At 38.4% G+C, this 22,056-nt stretch overlaps 1 protein-coding gene and 1 pseudogene across 1 annotated transcript in view; one reads left to right on the forward strand and one right to left on the reverse strand.

Moving 5' to 3' along the window:
• Positions 1-1,265: 1,265 nt before the first annotated feature.
• The window catches only part of LOC145276735 (neuroendocrine convertase 1-like), a 463,447-nt gene continuing 442,656 nt past the window's right edge, over positions 1,266-22,056 (reverse strand). Inside the window, exons 11-15 of the mRNA XM_080127958.1 lie at positions 16,503-16,733; positions 11,195-11,352; positions 7,688-7,821; positions 4,828-4,980; positions 1,266-1,535 (exon numbers count right to left, since the gene is read on the reverse strand). Coding sequence (XP_079984084.1) covers positions 1,371-1,535; positions 4,828-4,980; positions 7,688-7,821; positions 11,195-11,352; positions 16,503-16,733 — 841 coding nt within the window. The 3' untranslated portion in view covers positions 1,266-1,370. The remainder of the gene's footprint in view (positions 1,536-4,827; positions 4,981-7,687; positions 7,822-11,194; positions 11,353-16,502; positions 16,734-22,056) is intronic.
• On the forward strand, positions 6,632-6,751 carry LOC145277336 (U6 spliceosomal RNA; annotated as a pseudogene).

The raw sequence follows: 22,056 nt of genomic DNA on the forward strand, positions 1-22,056 counted from the left end.
TCGTCACGTGGTAACCGCGACGGATAGGAACTTCGAATCTCCTAACTGCATTCTCAGCCATCACTGCCATCCGTAGTTGTTGTCGTCTCACCACATTTTGACCAATTAATTGGCAGTGATGGCTGAGAATGCAGTTAGGAGATTCGAAGTTCCTATCCGTCGCGGTTACCACCTGACGAAGGCCAGAGGAAGTTGGCCGAAACGTTGTGAACCGATAAAAAGATCCAAAAACAACAACTAATAAAGATGAGACTAATAGTCCGAAATAAAGATAAAAAAATTAATGTAACTTACAGTTTGAAATAAATAATTTGTATTTTTACTCTCAAATTTGCGGTCGGACACTTTATTGATTCCTTTTAAACATATCCTAATCATTCGGGTGCTATATGATAATATAGGGGTAGAGATGCTCACTGTAAGTTCGCGCGTTGAGTTTCGATTCCGGCTTGAATCACTTGCTTGTCTAGCCGCACTGATGAACTGTAAACTGCGAAACAGTACTATCTGTGGATCACACACACACACACACACACACACACACACACACACACACACACACACACAATTATTTACTATAATAATAAATACCGAAAGGTATATGCTAGCAGACCACCCGGCGTTGCCCGGTCGTAAAATACGCAGAAATATATTTTAATTAATGCAGAAATTGAGACATGTGCATGCGAGTATTATGGTTTTTTTTTTTTTACTAAACAGTTCACTTATTGTTAATAAAAAATACTCGAGCTGAGATCAAAATCAAAACCTAAAGACGGGAAGTCAAGTACGATAACCATTAGACCAGCTTGAAACGATCTTTACAGTGTTTAAAAACCTACTTATTCTTAACATAAATAAGCTGTCATGTTTCACGGCCGCGCATGTGAATTCGTGAAACAATTGATAAGCAGATAAAAATCCGATGATTCCCAAGTACCAAATTTTCAATTCCCCTCTTTTTAGGAGCCCTTTTTTCCGAATGAAAACCATTGTAAAAGTTTTCTACATGTCTGAATACCCAATATACCAAATTTCAAGTCTGTCGATAAAAAAATCGTTGAGTATATATGTTAAGAAGTGCCCTCACACACATTCTCACCGGTACGAGTATCATATGGATGTGCGTGTGTGCGCGTGTGCATGCGTGTTGAGATATGTTACACACACACACACACACACACACACACACACACACACACACACACACACACACACACACACACACACATACAATACAGATAAACACAAGCATGAACACAGTGTGCATTGTTAGATAGTTTTAATTTTCTAAGAGAGTCATAGGTCAAGTATATAAATGTTTAGGTGCAGCTAAGAAGTGCAAAGGCACCACGTGTTTGTCTGCAGCGTCACACCAAAAATACTTGGTCATAAAAATCATTGAAATCCTTTTGGGGTTCTTCCTGCCGTTCAAGTTCCGTTAGCCAGCGTTGGCGCTGGCGATTCTTTTTTAGTTGAATCGAAGCGAAAAGTTTTTCGGCCAAATCAAGGTTCACATCTTTTAGAGGGTCATCCTGTCGAAAAGAAGAACAAAAACACTTTGTAATATTTCATCTCAGTCTATAAAGTTACGGGGATTTTCTGTCGGAAAAAAAATTATAGGGATTGCGAAATAACTTACCTTAGAAACGCCTACGCGTCTGCGCGTTTTGTAAAGTTTACTTCTTTAAAACTAGAAAAACAAAAATGGCGACGTATAGCTGATTTTATACTCAATGGTAACATGAAACTAAGGTGAATTAGATGGTCCTGGTTTGCATAAAATCAAGTCGTTTGAAGAACGGGGGGTTCGTTTACAGAAATCGAGCCACGTAGAGGCGTAACAGTGTTGTTGCACCCACTTTACGGATAAGAATTAACTCTTCTACTAACGACCCTGGTGTCTAACTCTGTCCTGTGGGGAGGCATAGTAAATAGGTACTATTAAAGTCTGGAAAATATGTCTGTCACACACATGGCAGTCGGACTGACGTATAACCATTTCTATTTATTAGTTGTATTTGTTTTGTTTTGTTTTCAATATATTTTGTTTCCACTAAATATCGAGTTGTGTCTTGTTTTCGAACTCTAACCGGCTCACAACACTGGCGACGAGAAAGAGAAGAAGGTGAACCATGAATAAATACCACGTTGAAGCGTGAATAATTATTTATTTAAGTCTAAACAGTAAGCCAAACGAGACTAAGAAGGAAACTACAGTTGTTGATTGTAAAAGAAAAGTAAATACTCAACGTGAATTAGATGGTCCTGGTTTGCATAAAATCAAGTCGTTTCAAGAACGGGGGCGTTCGTTTACAGAAATCGAGCCACGTAGAGGCGTAACAGTGTTGTTGTACCCACTTTACGGATAACAATTAACAACAATGTCGTCAGACCGTGTCATCTTCGAATGGACATACAAATTTGTAAGCCTACAGTTGATAAAATTTACTTCAATAGAAAGAGTTTGGTTACAGTTCTGAAAATATTATTTCGTAAGTTTAACTGGAAATGTTCGAAAGGAAAATAATGTTAAAATATTTTATTAAACGATTAAAATTATTTTTAGACGTTCGTTATAAAGCAACTTTTTCAAAGGAAACTGTTGGTTTAAGCCTTTTTCTCTTTATTTCGCTGGTGGTATCAACCCCGAATGGTCAGCCCCTTGTAGAGAGAGAAAATGATACGTCCGGTGTCATTGACAGTTGTTTGTCAATCTGAAATCGATGTGTTTGATTGCGTGGTTGGCGCGAATTTATAATACATAGAAGGAGTTTGGTTACATCTTTGAAAACATTAGTTTTAAACGTTATAAAATGACGTTTCTTGGTTTTTGAGATGAAGATTGATTATTTTTGTTATTTATTTATTTATTTTTTTACAAGGTAGTCACCACTTATCAAGGCCCGGAAGCCACTCGGAGATAAGGGTTATTGTGTGTACAGTACGTTAGTTTTGGAGATCTGATAAAGTGTTTTACCTAAGGAGACGGTTTATCAGGAATTTGTTCACATTGGACTTGAAGACATCCAGGTTGTAGTCAGGTGGGAAACAGGCAACCGGAACAGAGTTCCAAAGGCGTGCACTTCTAAGAAAGAAGCTTTGTTCATGGAATCTACGTTTTGATTTTGGCACAGATAAGGAGTAGGGAAAATGTTTGACTGGATTCAGCTAGACGGGTGTTTATCGTGAAAGATTTGCGAGGGGGCACCAGAGATTGGAGTTCAGGCGAGCACCTGCCATGGTAGTAACGATAAAACAAAGACAGGCTCGCAACGTCTCTCCTGTGGGAGAGGGGTTGCAGGGAAGAGAAAAGGGCATCACCCACTAGGCCACGAAGTCTATTTTGTACTCTGTCAAGGCAGGATATGCTAATTTTAGCAGCCCTTGCCCAGATGTGGCAGCAGTACTCCATCCTTGGACGTACTTGGCTTTTATACAGATAAAGAATTGCATCAGGGGTGAGATATCTTCTGGGGCGGTAGAAGGATCCTACCATTTTTCCAGCGATCTTGGCAACTGACTTGATGTACGTATTCCATTTCAGGTCAGGGGTAAAGGTCAAGCCCAGAAGCTTATCAAAACATGGAGCTTCCCCTAGACGAGAGCCATCCATATCAATTGATGCCAGATGGGGATCAGAGCGTTGATGATGTAAAGATAGAAGCTTGGTTTTAGATGCATTAAAAGTAACCAGCCACCTCCTACCCCACTGTACCACGCGCTCAAGATCAGAGGAGAGAGAATCTGAAAGAACTTTGTCATTTACGGCCTTTGATGTGCTGCCATAGATGGTCATGTCATAAGCATAAATGTCAATGAATGATTTAAGTATGTGTTTTGGGAGATCATTGATTTAGATCAGGAAGAGAGTTGGGCCCAGGATGAACCCCTGAGGGACTCCGGCATTAATACTGTGGGCCTCTGATTTCTGCCCATCAACTACTACTCTTATGAACCTATCGGAGAGAAATTATTTTATTATCGAGAAAACATTTCCAGTTATACCATGTAGCTGGAAATATTGTGAAGTAGGGCTTTATGCCATACCTTATCGAAAGCCTTTGATATTCGCATCATTTGGATTCTTCTGACTACTGCTCTCATCTTAACGTTTCGATCGATGTAACCTCTACCTAGTCATAGCTGACGGAACGAGATCATGATACATCCGTGGATTAAATAACGAGTTCCGTTCGAAATTCCTCGCAGATTCGAGTGCAAGAGAGAGATTTCTGAGTTTGACAAGATATGAAAAAGGTCAGAGGTTGTGTCGATCGGAACATTACGAAAATAACATCTACGATGTGAACAGTAGTCTGAAGAATCCAGAATAAAAGTAATTTTCAAATTAAAGAGAAGCGAACATCTAAAAATAAAAAATAAACTTTTAATTAAATTCAAAATTCTGTATGCATATGTGTAGCTGAAATAACAACGATATTTTTAAAGATGTGTTTAAGATTATGTGATTGAGTTAAGTTCCAAGTAACAATTTCTGGGGTTAAATTCGATGCACTGTTGTCAAAACTTACTACTCCAAAACTTGTAACTGGGCTGTTAAAACTTGCAACTCTAACATCCAAATCCAAACTATACCGGTCTCTGAAAAATCAGGCTTTTTATTCCAAACTGGAAATATTTCATTTCCATATCAGGTGACGAGATTGTAAGCATATAAAAAAACTTCAGCCATTTTTCTTTTTTCTTTTACTTTGTCAACGGACACTACAGCCTGCATAAAACAGGTTTGTACCAAGGTTCTTAGACATTTAATCACCGATTACTCTATCCCCACCCACCACAAGGGACTCTTATCATACTCACCGGTTTTAGAATTATTTGATGGAAAGTATCCTTCATTTTGGCGTGGTAATGACGTCTACCACCGGCTCGCACCACATGGTCAGGTGGATTTACTGTTCCGTACATGCGTAGAGTTGCCTTCTTGAGGACGCCGCTTGAATTCGTGTCCGAACCCTGCAGAATCAAAATGAATGACGAAAAGAAACAAAATTTAAATTTAAAATATGAAACAAAACGTACACACACATATATATACACACGTAGACACACACATGACCAAATATTAAGGTCTCATGTATGATATGAAAAGAAACTGGAATCTTAGAGATATCAATCATAACAGTTATTATAGGTGCCACAGAGCTTATAATGAAGAACCCGAAGTCCCACCTAACCAATATTCCTCGTGAACCAAGTGCAAAAGAGATCCAAACAATTGCACTTAAGGAAACAACGAGGATACTAAAAAGAGCTTTCGGTTGGTTTCAATAAAAAGCAGGGCAATGTTAGCAGCTGGTTTGCCTGTCCCATACTCAGCGTTGCAATCTTCAAAGGAAGAAGTTAAAAAAAAAATTAATGAGCACATGCATATACACATGCATAGCTGAGAAGATATTTCTTTTTAATTAAGATTATTTCCTTCGTAGTTAGTAGGGATTGGGGCGACTGTTGAGGATAACCTCTCGTCATTTGCTTAAATATACCAAACCATAAGCGCATCAAAGAGTCGACGATCATCAAGCCATGGTCTTTCTTGTTGCAGATATGTTTGGAACAAACGGGAGAAAACATGAAAGATGAGTTGCTGGTGTCTTAAACCTTTTTATTTCGGGCTGGCATACCTCATTAATCTTGTCTGTTAAAAGAATAACTTTAGTTTCAAAGTCGAGATAGATCGGGTTCTCAGCTATGTCTATGGAAACCCGTCAAAGAGAAACGACTTTTTGTGCAGCATCAATCGAGATTAATACAGTTTTTAAGGAATGTGGTCGGGGAAGGGCGCCCGGTCTAAGCTTTCTTATACTTTCAATACACTTGGTGGTGATAGTGTTTTATCCATCTGACTGTAGTATTTGTCCTGAGTAGTCCTAGGAGATCAACCAACCTAAATCTTGTCTACCCCTTTGAGTGTGGGCAAGTTTATTCTTCTTCTTCAGGAACACTTGCTTGATTCTTCCCACATTTTGACCTTGTGTCACATCTTCCTGTAGGAAGAAGGGAGTAAATACCTGTGGTTTACGAAACAGAACGACCAACTGGGTGTGTCAAGTTCGAATCCAGTTCATTCCACCGAAACAGATTCACTTAAGATGTTGGCAACCTTCACGTGATCTCAACCATAAGAACTCGATGTCTTTCTAGAAAGAATTCTAGAAAGATTTCGGAGAAACCGATTCCAATAATAGAATAATCTAATTAATACGAAATAAATGAATAAAGTATAAGTCCTAGTACTGAAACATGGTTGTGGTGGTGGATTTGTTATTATTACCCACTTACTAGCAATTCTCACACGGGCCATCACGGGCGATCATTCACTAGCAATAATCTTTGGTCTTCCATGGATTCTGAGTGACAACAAGTATCCAGATTTCTAGTGCTCTCTCCACCTCTATTGATAACCAGTGTAGATGATTTCCAGTTATCACAACAAACACTTACATTTGATCTTTCGCTGGCAATGGCGAATTGGTGTTTTTCTGGGGGTTGGGGGGCAAAAATGTTCCCCAAGGCCTCAATAATCTCCGCACTTTTCTTAGTGGAGGTCTGGAATGTTGTTGTTGTTGTTGATGCTGCTGCTGCTGCTGCTGCTGCTAATGATGATGCACTCGTTTCGACAGTACATATACTAAGATTGTTCATATACCTTAGAGAAAATTAGAGAAAATTAGCATTGCTCCTGCGCAAGGATGACACGCCGAATCGTGAAGCGTTCCATATTTTTAACCTGACAGAAGTAAAACTGAAAGAAATATCATAAACTGCCCCCCCCCCCAAATCACAATATGATGACACCAGCCTTGGCCAGATCAACACAGAATAGTCATGAAAAGTTAAAGACGGAAAGATCGAAGAGGGAGAGCACTAGCCAGAACTCCACTAAAAAGGTGCAGAGAGTACTGGAGCCCCAGAAAAAAAATTATTGTCGCTCAAATCCCACTGAAGACAAATGGTTGTTGTCAGCGAGAAATATATTGGTAAACGGCTTTTGCGATAGTGCCAAATTATTTGAATTTTTTATCGAAAGAGGTGTAAAATGATAAAAATCTTGAGAAAATTGTTTGCATTTCGAGTCCATGGCACACCACCGGTGAGCAATCGCAGATGATGATTTGTGTGAAAACTCCTAGTGAGTTGTTAATAATAATAATAATAATAATAATAATAATAATAACAACAACTCTTAACCCCTTAATTGCGTGCATGTCACCACAAACTGGCACCACACCAAATAAGTGAGGAGGGTCAAGGATAATGGAAAGACCGATGAGAGAAAGCACTAGCCAGACCTCTGCTGGATGAGTGCAAAGAGGATTGGGACCTTGGGAAGGCTTATTGCCACTCAAATTCCAATGAAGAGCAATGGTCGCTGCCAACGAGAAATAAATGGTAAGCGGCTTTTGCGATAACGCAAAAACATCTGCAAAGGTTATCGAAAGTACTGGAAATCTGAGGAGCCTTGTTGTCACTACGACTCCAGATAACACCACAAGTTGTTCTCAAGGAGAGATCTTTGATGATGGCCTGCGTGACTACTCCTAGCGAGTAAATACTGCTGCTACTACTACTACTACTAATAATAATAATAATACTAATAATAAAAATAGCAACGCAGATGTGTACCGACTTGATTGTAATAAAAAAACAAAAACACACTCACCTTATCTCGGATGATAATGGTCCATGTTCCGCTTGGATCTTCCCCCCACGTGTGCACTGACATAAACGCCCAATTTGTTATCCCGTCTGTTGATTTATCCTTCGGTCGACCACGCAAAAGACTCGTCTCCGTTCCTACAATAAAACAAAGCCATTCTTTAGGTTTGGAAGCATTTTTCTTTTTGTTTTGAGGAGATTCAAAGGATAAAAAAAAAAATCGAATGTAAATTCGCAGATAATCCGACTATAGACTTTTCAATTTTTTTTTTTTTTTAAACTTTTTTTTAATTACATTTTCACCCCAAACAAGGCACATTGCCATTTTGGTGTAGGGGGCTACTATCAGGGGCAACAACTACTTTTCAACTTCATTATATTTTCATTAAAAAAAAATGGACACCGACTTTATAGTCGGTATAATTGGAAATACATTCGATTCATAACCTGGCTGTGTGTATCTGCTGTTGTCTGGGAGAGCTTATTTTCATTTTATTTCAAAAATAGTATCTAACTATTACGGTATCATTTAGTTATTAATTAATAGCTAGATCAGAGGAACAGTTCGCAGCAAACAATGTCAGATGAAAAAGAAATCAATATTTTTATGAAATATTTTATAATACTAAAAACAAATTCAAAATAGTGAAACAATAATTAGTGCTTATGCACTTGTGCTCTTTTTTTAAAAATAGTATTTTAAAGTTAAATTCAAGTTTCACGATATCTTTTTATTAAATTGTTGGGTGAAAGTACAGAATAATTACAAAATAACTCCCCTCCTCCCCATGTTGAGAATGGCTTTCTAAATAACGTCATTATTTCAGCACGGTAGCATAAGCTTTTTTATTCCTTTTTTTTTTTTCCTTTTTTAATTATTATTTATGCAAAAAATAATTAAGTATAATGCGAATATTTTTTTATCTGATACTGCTGCGGACTTCGAGTCGCCTGTTCTTTTGATTCACGAATTAATTGGACGAAAATGTTATAAAAAAGTAACTAAATTTATTATAGTGAACTTTGTTTGAATCTGTAAAATTATCGGATGCAGATAGCTTCAAAACATTTTGGTCTTACGAGAAATTGTTAAGAATTTAAATGACTATTGAACAGTTTAAAGGCTCCCAAAGGCCACGAAGTAAACCAAACTATTTCTCACTTAACCATCTAAAAAAATATAAAATGGCTGACTTGTTTGTGAAACAATCAAAATACATTCCTAATTATTTAATAGCTTAAAAAGAATGATTTTTTTTTCTAAATTTCAATATTCTCTTAAAAGTAAATAAACGTGCAAGTCATGTAGGAACGAAAAACATGCTAAAAAGCGAATCGCATAATTTGATCAGAAGATGGAAAGAAATGTTTTAAATCTGTTACACCGGTTATAAAATCAATGTCGAGTTTACTATGAAAATATAATAGGAAAATGAACCCTTCGTCTGGTGAATAAAAATATACGTTTTGAGGGGGGGGGGAGAAAGATCGATGCGGTCGCTATTCCAATTTTCCAGCGAAAATAAAAACTTAAAATATTTTTTGGTGTAAAAATATATTTTCAAGGGTAATTTTGTTGTGCAGGCAACAAAACGAAAAAGTTGTCAAAAAACAAATGTATGACAAATGTTACCAAAGGCAATATAAGTGACTCTTCTACCTACCCGGAGATTTTTTTTTTTGCGTTTTAACTTATTTTAAAACGTTTATTTGCTTAAAAAAAAAGCAATGTCGAGTGTTACGTTAGAACAAGCAAGACAAATGGCGGACATGAGACGATTATATTTAGAGTATCGATATGTACTCAAAAATCTAAAATGAATCAAAATACTGGTAGAAACCCGCCCCATAACTGTCACGATGAAGATCTTGCATTTGATAACATTTTTACATTCCTTTTGTATCAAGTTTCTATTTTGTTGGGTATAATTCAAAGTGCCCATTTTTTTTTAAATGACCACCAGCGATAAAAACATTTAATCAATGTTCATTTTGAAGACTTTAAAAAGTACATCATAATTTTATTTCATGACTAAAAATGCAATCTTAAGTATGGGCGAAAATCAAGCAAAAATTGCTGAAATATTCTCACTGCCTCTATGCTACAATTGAGCATAGGAAACGGAAAAGATGGACAAGATGAAAAAAAAAAAAAAAAAATGGCCGAGAAATAAAAATTGCGCTTCCAATGTTTTCTCTTTTAACAATATTTTCTTCTGTGAAAAAGAAGATCTATATTGAAACGAACAAAAAAAAAAAAAAAAAAAAAATAAAAAATAAAGAAAAAAGATAATTCTCGACATTTTGCGGACGTATTAACGAAAATGCAGCGATATTTTATGGTTTCATTTCAAAGTCAGAGATGTTTCCAAATTTGGACGAGTCTTGTCAAAGAGGGGAAAAATAAGAAACCCGATTTTAACAGAATTGTATTAAAAACTTACTATTGTATAATTGAAGAAAAAAGCATTTTTTCGTTCAATTATACAATAGTAAGTTTGTTTTTTATTTTTGTTTATAAACACAAATCTGAATCATAATATCTAACTTAATTATCACCAGAAATTACTTTCTATTTGCCAATTTAAAATTACTTTCACAACAATTATTACGGCTATTATTAATGGAGAAAAATGTTTTCTTCTGGGGTCTCGATATTCGAAATTGACTTTGAAGCCTTTAAACTGTCAATTCGAAAGAATTGAATTTCTGGTTTAAATTATATTTCATGGGCGAAAAGTGGACATTTTCCAGTTATAGCCAACAAAACGTGATAAAAAACATAACAAATACATGTTATCAAAGGCAAAATAAGTTACTCTTCTACCTACCTAAGTGTTTTAACTTATTTTAACGTGTTTATTTTATTTGTAACAAAAAAGTTAGGTACTCATGCAGAGAGTGATCTGTGCTGAAATAACTTAATTATTTAAAAAGCGATTTTTAACATGGGGAGGGGAGGGTGTTTTGTGCCTATTCTGTACTTTAACCTTACAATTTAATAAATAAAAAGAAAACATATAAAACTTTAATTAAACGTGGAAATACGATTTAAAAAATAGCGCGGATCGCTCTCTGCATTAGCACAAAAAGTTAAGTATTACGGTTGATCTGTTTCTAAACCAAAGATAGTCATTTTAATTGCACCCCTATTCTACCAAAGAATCGCTTCCATACACAAGAAATTGTCAAGTTGAACAAAAATATAAAACATCAGTTTTTAATAAAATAAAGAGTTCAAAAGCAGAGAACAAAACAAAAATATTTGAAGATCAAACAACGGCTTAAAAAAGGGCTAAATTCGAGAAATGGTTACTTGTTCTGTCCTACGTCATGCGTTGCGATCAAGAAATGTATATGATGGCATTTTCATACGAGTCTGACTCTTGTTAAGTAAGTTATTACTATGATTGTATTGCATTATGGTAAGCTTCTCTTCTATACACAACTAGCATAAATTGCCATTTCCTTTATAAACTAATACTTTATCAATAATTATGCGATTTATTACCTGCAGGTGAGATGACCGTAATTTCAAGCACACCCCTGTTGTTATGCTCGACATCTATGATGATTTGCACATGTTCCAAGAAGTTCGTCTCATTGTAAGTTCCTCTGCAAGCGTCGGTGTTTATCTCGATGGAAACCTCTTTACCACTGCGAAGCTGCCTGACATAAAAAAATGAAATAATGAGCCATAGGAAAAACAAACACAACTGTTATATTGCCAAGGCACCTTAAGCAAGAGTTGGATTTAGACGAAAGAACCAAGTAGGTTGGGTCGTCTGATTGAGCCACACTTGACCAATTTAAAAAGTCATTCTCCGTGCACATATTTCCCTTTGGTGAGCAGACAGTCGTAGTCTAAAGTGACTATCATCAGAGTTATTGATGGAAAAATGGTAAATGAAGAGATGTTAAAGATTGTCTATATCTGGATGTTCATTGCACGAAACGGTCAGCTACAGAGAGCTAGCGAAAAAGGCCACTGTGCGAAGAAACAGTACTAAGTTTAGATATTAAAAGGTCACCAACAGTTTACTCTCTCTCGCACTTTTTCTTCTCTGCTATTTCTGGGAGAAGTGCAGCCTTTAATATAATAAAGAACTACACATTAAAAGGCCGCCAACAGTCGAGTTTCTCTCTCTCTCTCACACATACACACACTATCTATCTATCTATCTATCTATCTATCTATCTGTACGCCATCGCTAAGTGAAATGTATCCTAAAGTATGGCTACACATATTAAAAGGCCGCCAACAGTTCAGTCTCTCTCTCCCCTCTTCCTCTACGCCACTTCCCTACGACACTTCCAGAAGAAATGCACTCTAAAATGTAATAAAGAATTGTACATATTAAAAGGCCACCACAGTTGAATTTCTCCCTCTTTCTTACACTATCTATCCGCCACCGCCAGATGAAATACACCTTGAAATGTACCTATTTACTATGCCTCCCCACGGGACAGAGTTAGACACCAGGGTCGTTTTTTAACGTGGAGAAAAGGTACAAAAATAAAAATTGTCTCAGTCGTGAAGGATTTCTCCTCCACCGAAAGAGAACAAGAAATAGAAGTGCAGCATCTGAAGAACAGATACTACACTTTGAGATATTAAATCTTTTATTCATGTTAAAAAATACAGTCAAAATCAACGATGAACAAAAAACTTAGGCACATGGCCAACTCAAAAGGGGAGATTGTGGGGGTCGTTGGTCATCCTTGTCACTCCAGAACTAAACAAAGTCAAAAATTTCTCCCAGCTAGTATCTTCTTTCACCATAATACCGCATTCACCCTTTCATATTGGGGGACGTCCTACTTAACTCCCAATTTTTAAAACATTTTTTATTGACGTGTAAAAACAAAAAAGATAACAATAAAATGGTACAATAATTCATTTGTGTCGAGGACAGGGGAAGAAAAAACAAAAGGTGATTAGTAGGACCCTCCCAACCCCGTCTAGTTGATAGACTGCCCGTTCCACTAGGTTTGTAAAAGGAACCTCGCTTCTGCGGGTCAGTCTCTAGGTGGGGATACCCTCTAGATGGGGGTGAATGGAGAAAATAAATTTTTGTGGATAAGGGATGGAGGTTAGTTTGTATTTCTTTTTCTCCAAGATGGGTAAAATTTAGAGGAAGGGGTGAAAACAAAAATTGCAGGTAAGAGGGGATGGGGATCTTGGAGGCTTCCTAATCGGGGAGGGATGGAACACACACTCAGCTAGCTGAGAGGCTACTTGTTTAATTTTACTTTACAGAACTGCACGTTCCACACCTAGGCGGGGAACACGTATTCAAATTTGGCTCCTCTTCGTACACACAGACTTGCCACATGTATCCATCTTCTGTCAAATGCCGCGCGATGCAGCCTTCTTCTATCACATCTGATCTTCACCCGTAGTTGGTGTTTAAAGAAAGCGATCAGATCTTGATCAGAAAAAGACAACCCCCCCCGGCAACCTTGCAGGCGCGACGTCCAAATCACCATTCTCGCCACGGCCAGGATCGTAACGTAGACCATTTGTCTTTCCCGGTCCCACGGCGGCCTCACGTTGTCCACAACATTGGATACAGTAATTGGGCGAGGATGCTCAGGATCGATGCGAGCCGTCACTTCGCTGACATACGACCAGTACTGGCGGAGTTCGCGGCAATCGAAGAAAGCGTGATCCGTAGTTTCTACGGCCGTTGTCCCACAACGGGGACAATCAGGCGACTCCAAAAACCCGGAACTGCATTGTATGTTGTTGAGTGGAAGTGCATTTCGGGCCAATCGCCAGGTCAGAGAGAACTCCGAATTGTTCAGATGACTCGAACCTGGCGCCCAGCTCCACGCGGAGCGGATCTCACTCTGCTGCCACCCCAAACGCGCGCATAGCGGGTCGTCGGCGGCCCCCTTCACTAGATCCCTGTGGAGTTCCCTACGGGTAGCAGTCACAAGGTCACTGGACCTTGGTAATCGTTTTAGCGCGGCTCGGCACTCTTTCATGTAAGCATTCTCCCCGCGGCCTGCGACGGCTCTCGATGGAAGGGTCGAGAACGAGGTCGGGGAAGGCGACAGTAACCACGGGGTGCCACGGTTGGTCATCCTGCATATAGTGGCTCAGGAAGGCCAGCCTCTCAACGTCTTGATGACACTTCAAGTCCGGCATTCCCAAGCCTCCCTCACACGGACGTTGAATACAGACCTGTCTGCTCACCCAGTATCTTCCTCTGTCCCAAAGGAGCGAGGACAAGAGTTTGACAAGAGCTTTTAGATGTTGGGCAGGCAGGGGAAGTACGGCCAGTCGGTTGTCCCGAAGGCCAAGAATAGTAGCTTGAAATGTAATGAATAACTACACATATTAAAAGACTGTAAACAGTTGTGTTTCTCTCTCTCTCTCTCTCTCTCTCTTTCTCTCTCTCTCTCTCTCTCTCTCTCTCTCTCTCTCTCTCTCTCTCTATGTTTCGTTGCCCTAGATAAAGGTTATAAAAAGACTTGGACCACGAGTTGAGGTAGAAACGAATATATTGTAGAAAGTGATTACAAAGAAAGGGGGTTTTTGAATTTTCCGACTGCTAATTAGACGATATGTAGTCTCGCGTTAGGTCGCGATAATTCCTATCGATAGTATTAGACTCTGGGTTTTTATGATTAGAAAAGTCCATTATGAGTGAATGGCTAAGTTCCCATAACAATATCTCTCTCTCTCTGCCATCGCCAGAACTACACATTTTAAAGTACAGATGCCTTGTATTTGTCCAATACGGCCTTCTCGCCCGGGAAGACGCGAGATATCTCACACGGACGAATAGTCATCACAAGAACAAGTAGAACCCAAATTATTATGAAATTCGAAAACAAACAAACAAAAACAAAAAACAAACAAATCTTTACTTTGTCGATTCACCATTTAATATTCGTCCCTGTTTCTTGCGTTTGGTAGTCAACCCTGTCACGTGGCCGATGTCTATGCAATAATTGCAAAACAAATTCGATACTTCCAATCTTTATTATTTTTATGAGATCAGAAATAAAACATTGCTTATTGACCGTGATATTTATTTTCCATATTTTTTAATGGAAATCGTCCCAGACAAGGCATGAAACTACTTGATTTAAGGAGTAAAAAAAAAAAAGAAAATGCTACTTCCAGGTAAAAACTTACTAATTGTAAGTAGTAGATGGAATAGATTCTGACCCCCCCTCTCCCAACAGCAATTCTTCCCTCTTCATCGCTGATGGAATGTGAGGACTAAAGGCCAAAAATAAGGAAAATAAAAGTTACGGTGTTGCCGGAATTAAAACCAATATCTACTTTCTACTCTCCTATACTTTCTACAATGAAAACACATTCGAGCTGGGTTGTCAGCAGCGTTCATGTATGACGGCTAAAATCAAAGCTGGAAGAGAGGAGGAGGAGGAGGAGGAGGAGATTTGTTAAAATTTCCTTCACGTGACGTCACTGCAAAGCTTGAAACCATTCAATTGTGCATCCATTACACCGCAAGTGGGGGATGCCCTTTTCTCTACCCTGCAACCCCTCTCCCACAGAAGAGACGTTGCGAGCCTATCCTTGTTTTATCGTTATTTTCATGGCAGGTGCTCGTCTGAACTCCAATCCCTGGTCCCCCCTCGCCAATCTTTCACGAAAAACACCCGTCTAGCTGAATCCACTGTGAAAAATTTCCCCCACTCTATATCTGTGCCTAAATCAAAACGCGGATTTCATGAACAAAGCTTCTTTCTTAGAACTGCACGCCTGTGGAACTCTGTTCCGTCTGCCTGCTTCCCTCCGGACTACAACTTGGATGTCTTCAAGTCCAATGTTAACAAATTCCTAATGAACCGCCCCCCTAATTAAACACTTCATCAAATCTCCTCACTAAGGTAATGTACTTGCAATAACCCTTATCCCTGAGTGGCTTCCGGGCCTTGATAAGTGGTGATCACTGTGTAAAAAAACAAAAACAAAAAAAAACCCAAATTAATCTTGTAAAAGAATTATATATTAAACACGAAAACAATAAAAATTGAAAGGAATCTTGCTTAATTAATGTCACAAAAGATCAAGCGCAGAAAAATTACTTTAGCGTGCGGACGTATTTGCAAGCACGTCACATGGTCGTTATTTAATTTTCGCGTTTTTTCAATATTTCGCCTGAAACCTTTTTTGAATGAAAAAATGTAATTATTTTTTAGAGAGGTTTTGGAGCGTACCTTGTGTTTTCACTCACGTAGTTAATACATCTAGAAGATTTAAAAATTATTAAAATCCTATACGTGCAATCATTTAAAATGCTATTAAAACCAAGTGTGACAGACAATAGATGCGCACACATAACGGATAATATTATTTTAAAACTAAAGCATAGCAGAGCCTTTTGATAATATGAACAAATAATTTCTCAAAGAGCATGTAAAGAATGAAAAAACTGAAATACAGTGAATCTTGCTTAGTTACTGTCCACGAAGCAAAAAGTGAATTTGATTAAAAATGATTTCGAGCGCGGAATATAACTTCAGCATGCGGACGTATTTGTAAACACGTCACACGGTCATTATTTTCGCTTTTTATTAATATTTCGCCTGAAACCGCCTGTTGAATGAAAAACGAAATTTTTTTATGGTAATTTTGAGAACTTGACTTGTGTTTTAACTCACACAATTTGTCAATAGATATGTAAAATTTAGAAAATTTATAAATTCTATAGATACATGCAAGAATTAAAAATGCTATGCAAACCAAGTGTGACAGATAAGAGTAGAGATAAACAATAAAGAGATACGCGCATATAATGATTAATACTATTTTCAAGCTGAAGCCAAACATTTACCTTGGAATTCCGGTGTAACTGGTGCGACACAATCGCTGTTTGGGTACAGGCCGCCACCTTCGTGAATCAGCGGCATCGACCAATCCGATGGCGTTAAGAAGACCAAACCCAAATCTGCTATTCACCCAAAAACCAGCAGCATTTTGTTTCCAACCACGATTCTTCCGAAGTCCTTCTGGGTTCGATGTCCAAACGACCAAGTGCTGTACATCACGCCACGTCAACTCCGGACTGAAAACACATTCACGATAATTACATATATATATATATATATATAAGAATTAGGATGTAATTACTTAATATCCAAAAATTCAGGTAAATTAATCAAGAAGTTTTATTTTTGAATAAGAAAATCAAATGTTATGGCTAACTGAAGAGCCACTGTTTCGCCTCACAATTTTTAAAACGGCGCCGAGAAACAAGGGAAATAACTCCAAATAATTAAACTTACATGATTTTTGTTGTAGTGCCTATGAATTTCCATCAATTTATTACAAATATTTTATTTATAAAAATAATTTGATCAATTTACGAATCCGACATTTTCTTTTCTTCACGAGGACGTACGGGGTGCCTCAAATAGGTTTCCAGACTTTCTCCATATAGGCACTTTTATTGATAGTACACACGATTACTTTGAAGAAATTACTTCGAAATAATCTTTTCCGGTTACATTGCACTTGTTGTACCGTTTCAACAACTTATGGAAGGCCCCATGGGAGTCCACGTGTGTGAGTCACAGCCTCTTTTATTACCTCAAAGGTTCTGCTTGAGCTTAATGAATAACCAAAAGTCACAGGGAGCAATGGCTTGACTATAGGGATATCCTGGTCAAATAGTCTGTTACAAGGTTGGAGCACTCTTGGGACAAACTTCGCGAATAATTGTTGGCACATTTCCCACACTGACATCAAACTATGTATTAATTGTCTCTAGACACGATGGTCCTTATCCATGAAATTCTTTATTTGGCCAATCAACTCTGGTGTTCCGAATACCTTACTCCCCTCACACCTCTCATAATCGCTCACAGACTCACTGCGTTTCTTAAATCTTTTAAATAACTCAAAAAACTTATGCTCGATTCATGCAAGATGGTCCAAAAACAGTCTGAAGCATTCCAACAAAACATAATTTTATTGCATATTGTTCTTCTAAAGTGTCCCCACGTCCCGATTGTGTTTTCGAAATTCACTCGCTATGACAATCATAAAAATTGGTCAGTCATCTCATAAGGTGTATGGCAATAATATACTGAATTTTCAAGAGTCTACATAAGATACTGAATTTTCAAGAGTCTACATAAGATACTGAATTTTCAAGAGTCTACAACAATTTTAAATGACTGAACAAAAGAGTCTGGAAAGTTTAAGGCACCTCGGAAATCATGCTGATTTTTTTTCTTTTTTTTAAATAGTGGAATGCTGGACAAGCACTAAGAGGACAACTTTAAAAAAATGTTAATATTGCACTTGCAGATATGTCTCCGGTAGAAGAGAAACAGCCACATTATATAGTGTTCCATAGCTGGAAGGTTTTTGGAAAGAAACTCTGTTCGGTTTTACATATGCGAAGAAAGGGAAGTTCCTCGCAGCAGCTTATCAAATATTGATTTTATTCTCCTTACAAACATGATTTCAGCTGGGGATCCGGCATCTGGTTTATTCGGATTTTTTGTTATCCTATAGACCTTCAAAAAATACTGGAGGGCCTCTTCTGTCGGTGTGCCGCGCGCCTTTTTTTAACGCCCTTTTTAGTGTGACGACGAAGCGTTCGGCCTGGCGGGGTGGTAGTGGGGGGGGGTCGTAATATAGATAACTTGGTACGTCTCACAGAATTCTCTGAACTCTGCCGAGGTGAATTGGATACCGTTGTCGCTGACTAGACAATCCACAACCCCAAAACGAGCAAACAACTCCAATAAAAAATGTGTCGTCGTAGCCGTGGTTGTTTTTGTGCATCTCAAGACTTCTGGTCATTTCGAGTAGCTGTCCACTACTATCAGATAGTAAAAATCCGCTACTGGTCCAGCATAGTCAATGTGGATCATCGACCACGGTTGTTCAGCTTCAGGCCAAAGCTTATGCGTTATAGACGGTGCCTTGGCAGCCAACGCACATCTTTTGCACGTATTCACCATATTGGTAATGTTTTGGTCCATAGCTGGCCAGTAAACAAAACTTCTCATCAGGTTTTTTATCCGGTTTATTCCTGGATGCCCCATGTGAAAGTCTTTGAGAATCCTTCTTTGAAGGGTTTTGGGGATGACAACTCTTTCACCGTATAGCAGCGTTTCGTCGCAAACCGAAAAAATATCTGAACCTGTATCACCCATTGTTAACTTCGGCTTAGTGGTTTTGATGAACTCGTCATTCACGGATTCTGCCTTAATTTCCTGAAGTGTGACCGGCAGTTCGCGGATGATATTATTAACCATTGTTTTCAATTCATTATTAATACGTAGTGCCGTGATTACTGAGTCTTCAAGAGGTTCCATTTTGGCAGGGATTAGTCTCGACAGACCGTCTGCATGTGCCAGTTGTTTTAAGGAGAGAAATCATATTCGCCATGAATGTGGGAAGTCTTTTTTTTGATCCAAAAATGGATATCAAAGACTTATGGTCGGTTTGTAGATAAAAATGTCTTCCATACAGAAATTGGTGGAATTTCGAAACTGCAAAAATAATTCCTAGGCCTTCTTTCTCGATCTGAGAATAATTTTTCTCTGCTGGAAGCAGAGTCCGGGATGCGAAAGCTATTGGCTGTTTTGAGCCATCTGGCATTTTATGTAACATGCAGGCGCCAACGCCATATTGACTAGCATCGTTAGCGACTATTATATCCAACTTCGGGTTAAAATGAGCTAGGAGCAGTTTTGAAGTAAGAAGTTTTTTTTATTTCTTGGAATGATGCTTGACAATCCGCTGTCCACTCCCAAGTTTTATCTTTCTTTAATAGTTGATTAATGGCACACACAATTTGTGCATGTTAGGGATAAACCCTTGGTAATAATTTGCCAAGCCTAAAAAACTTTGTAATTGTGCTATATTTTCCGGTGCCGGTATTTCTCTAATAGCGGTCGCCCTGTCCGGATCTTGGCGTCTGCCATCTTTATCAATATGTCATAGGTACTTGATTTTTTGTAAAAAGAATTCACACTTGTCTTCTTTGATCTTAAACCCATACTTTTGTATTCGACTGAATATTGTCTGATATGGTTTGCGTGTTCCTCCCTGCTTTTGCTCGCTATAATGATGTCTAGATATGCGGTGGCATTGTCCAGGTCGCGCAGCATGGTATCCATGACTTGCTGGAATATCGCGGGTGCTATCTTGACTCCAAACGCGAGCCTTTCGTATCTGTACAAACCCAATGAGTATTAATACAGAGGAGGTTAGCGCTTTTGTCATTGACAGTAATTTGTAAGTAAAGCGTCGCTCAGGTCGATCTTAGAGAAAAACCTGCCGCCTTTTAGTTTCGTGAACACTTCCTGTGGGCTGGGTAAGGATAGTGAAGGTCTTTTAACTACCCGTTGAGTCCGGTCGAGAAGTCAGCGTAAATGCCGATTTCTCCGGACCTTTTTTTTTTTAAGTAGACTACTGGAGCAGCCCACTCACTATATGTTTTCTAATCTATCCAGTTTCTTATTTATTTTATTCAGAGATACGAACGGGACATTACGTTTTTTTAAGCACCGATTATATGCTCGGTTTTAGTTTAAAATCAGCGGCCATTTTTGTGCATCTCCTAAGGCCAGGAGAAAATACATTTGGGAATTCATTTTTTAAAACTGGTTATAAGTTTCTCAGTTTCAGCTGGATGGATTTCTATTTTTTTGCAAAATGTGGATATAGGAAGATCCCACAAATGAAATTCATCCACGCTATCGGAACCAAACAGGTTCTAACTATTTTTTAAGACATACATTTTTAGTTTTTCCGTTTTTCCTAGCAAGGTGACGTTGGTGATTAATTCACCCTCAAAATTAATTTTTGTACCATTGACGACCGTCGCCGCTCTGTTGTTTCTTAGCATAGTCCGTTTTCGTAATTTCTTCCATGTTTTGAAATTTATAATTGAAAGATCCGACCCACTGTCTAATTGAAATTTGATATCCTTGCCGATAATGTTAACCGTTACGTATTTGAGTAGGTTTTCATCTACGACGTCTCTAATTATTGTTTGACGTATCCCGCTTTTGTTAAGATTTTTCCTGCAGTGCGAGCTTTTATGTCCAATTTTATTACATATAAGCATCTTCGTTAAAAATGGGCAATCCCTTACCCAGTGTTTTCCACCACATCCGAAGAAAGGGCTCGGTGCTTTTGATTTTCCGACTTTTAGGGGTAATTCTCTATGTACCGTTTCGACGGTTTTTTCCTTATTTTTTTTTTTATATTTCTGATGCCTGTTTCGATATTTTTCGCATATTTTTATTATTTCAACTTTTTGACAATCCTCAGTCAATTTTTGCAGTGTTAAGTTCGGTTCGTTTTCTAACTATATAAAAGCCAAGTACGTCCAAGGATGGAATACTGTTGCCATATCTGGGCAGGAGCTGCTAAAAACAGCCTATCCTGCCTTGACAGAGTACAAAATAGACTTCGTGGCTTAGTGGGGGATGCCCTTTTCTCTACCCTGCAACCTCTCCCACAGAAGAGACGTTGCGAGCCTATCCTTGTTTTATCGTTATTTCCATGGCAGGTGCTCGTCTAAACTCCAATCTCTGGCCCTCCCTCGCCAATCTTTTACGAAAAACACCCGTCTAGCTGAATCCACTGTGAAAAATTTCCCCCACTATATCTGTGCCTAAATCAAAACGCGGATTCCATGAACAAAGCTTCTTTCTTAGAACTGCACGCCTGTTCCGTCTGCCTGCTTCCCACCGGACTACAACTTGGATGTCTTCAAGTCCAATGTTAACAAATTCCTAATGAACGGCCCCCTTAAGTAAACACTTCATCAAATCTCCACACTAACGTAATCTACTTGCAATAACCCTTATCCCTGAGTGGCTTCCGGGCCTTGATAAGTGGTGATCACTGTGTAAAAAAAAAACAAAAAAAAACTTCGTAAAACTCTGCACCTGATTTTCGCATCTTTTCCTGAGGTTAAACCTTGTGCAAAAACAAGGAATTTAAAATTGTCTGCTGTTAATTCAGACAGGTTGAAGTCATCACAATGCTTGTTCACTACTGCTGCGTACGTGACAAAGTCGTCATTATCGTCTTTGGTCACATTCAAATATCTCCATCGCTTATGAAAAAAAAGAGATGTTTTTTCGAGGAGAAAAATTCTGTTAACATATTTACCGTCTCATTGAACGATAAATCCTGTTTTCCGTGGCAAGAGGTAATCCACGACTTTGTCATGTTCAGCCGTTTCAAGTTTTCGCAGCAGCAGTATGGTCTTCTTCTGGTCAGGCCAGTTACCGCAGTCTTCATATCTTCGGAAATAAGCTACAAATGATTTTTCTATCTTCCTCGTACTTAAAATTATCTATTGCGGACCATATTGTATTTTGAGAAAAAGCTGAATCGCTTTCAGAGAGCGT

Source organism: Euprymna scolopes, chromosome 5 (genome assembly GCF_053919585.1).
Source record: "Euprymna scolopes isolate OS-2025 chromosome 5, ASM5391958v1, whole genome shotgun sequence".
NCBI lineage: Eukaryota > Metazoa > Mollusca > Cephalopoda > Sepiida > Sepiolidae > Euprymna > Euprymna scolopes.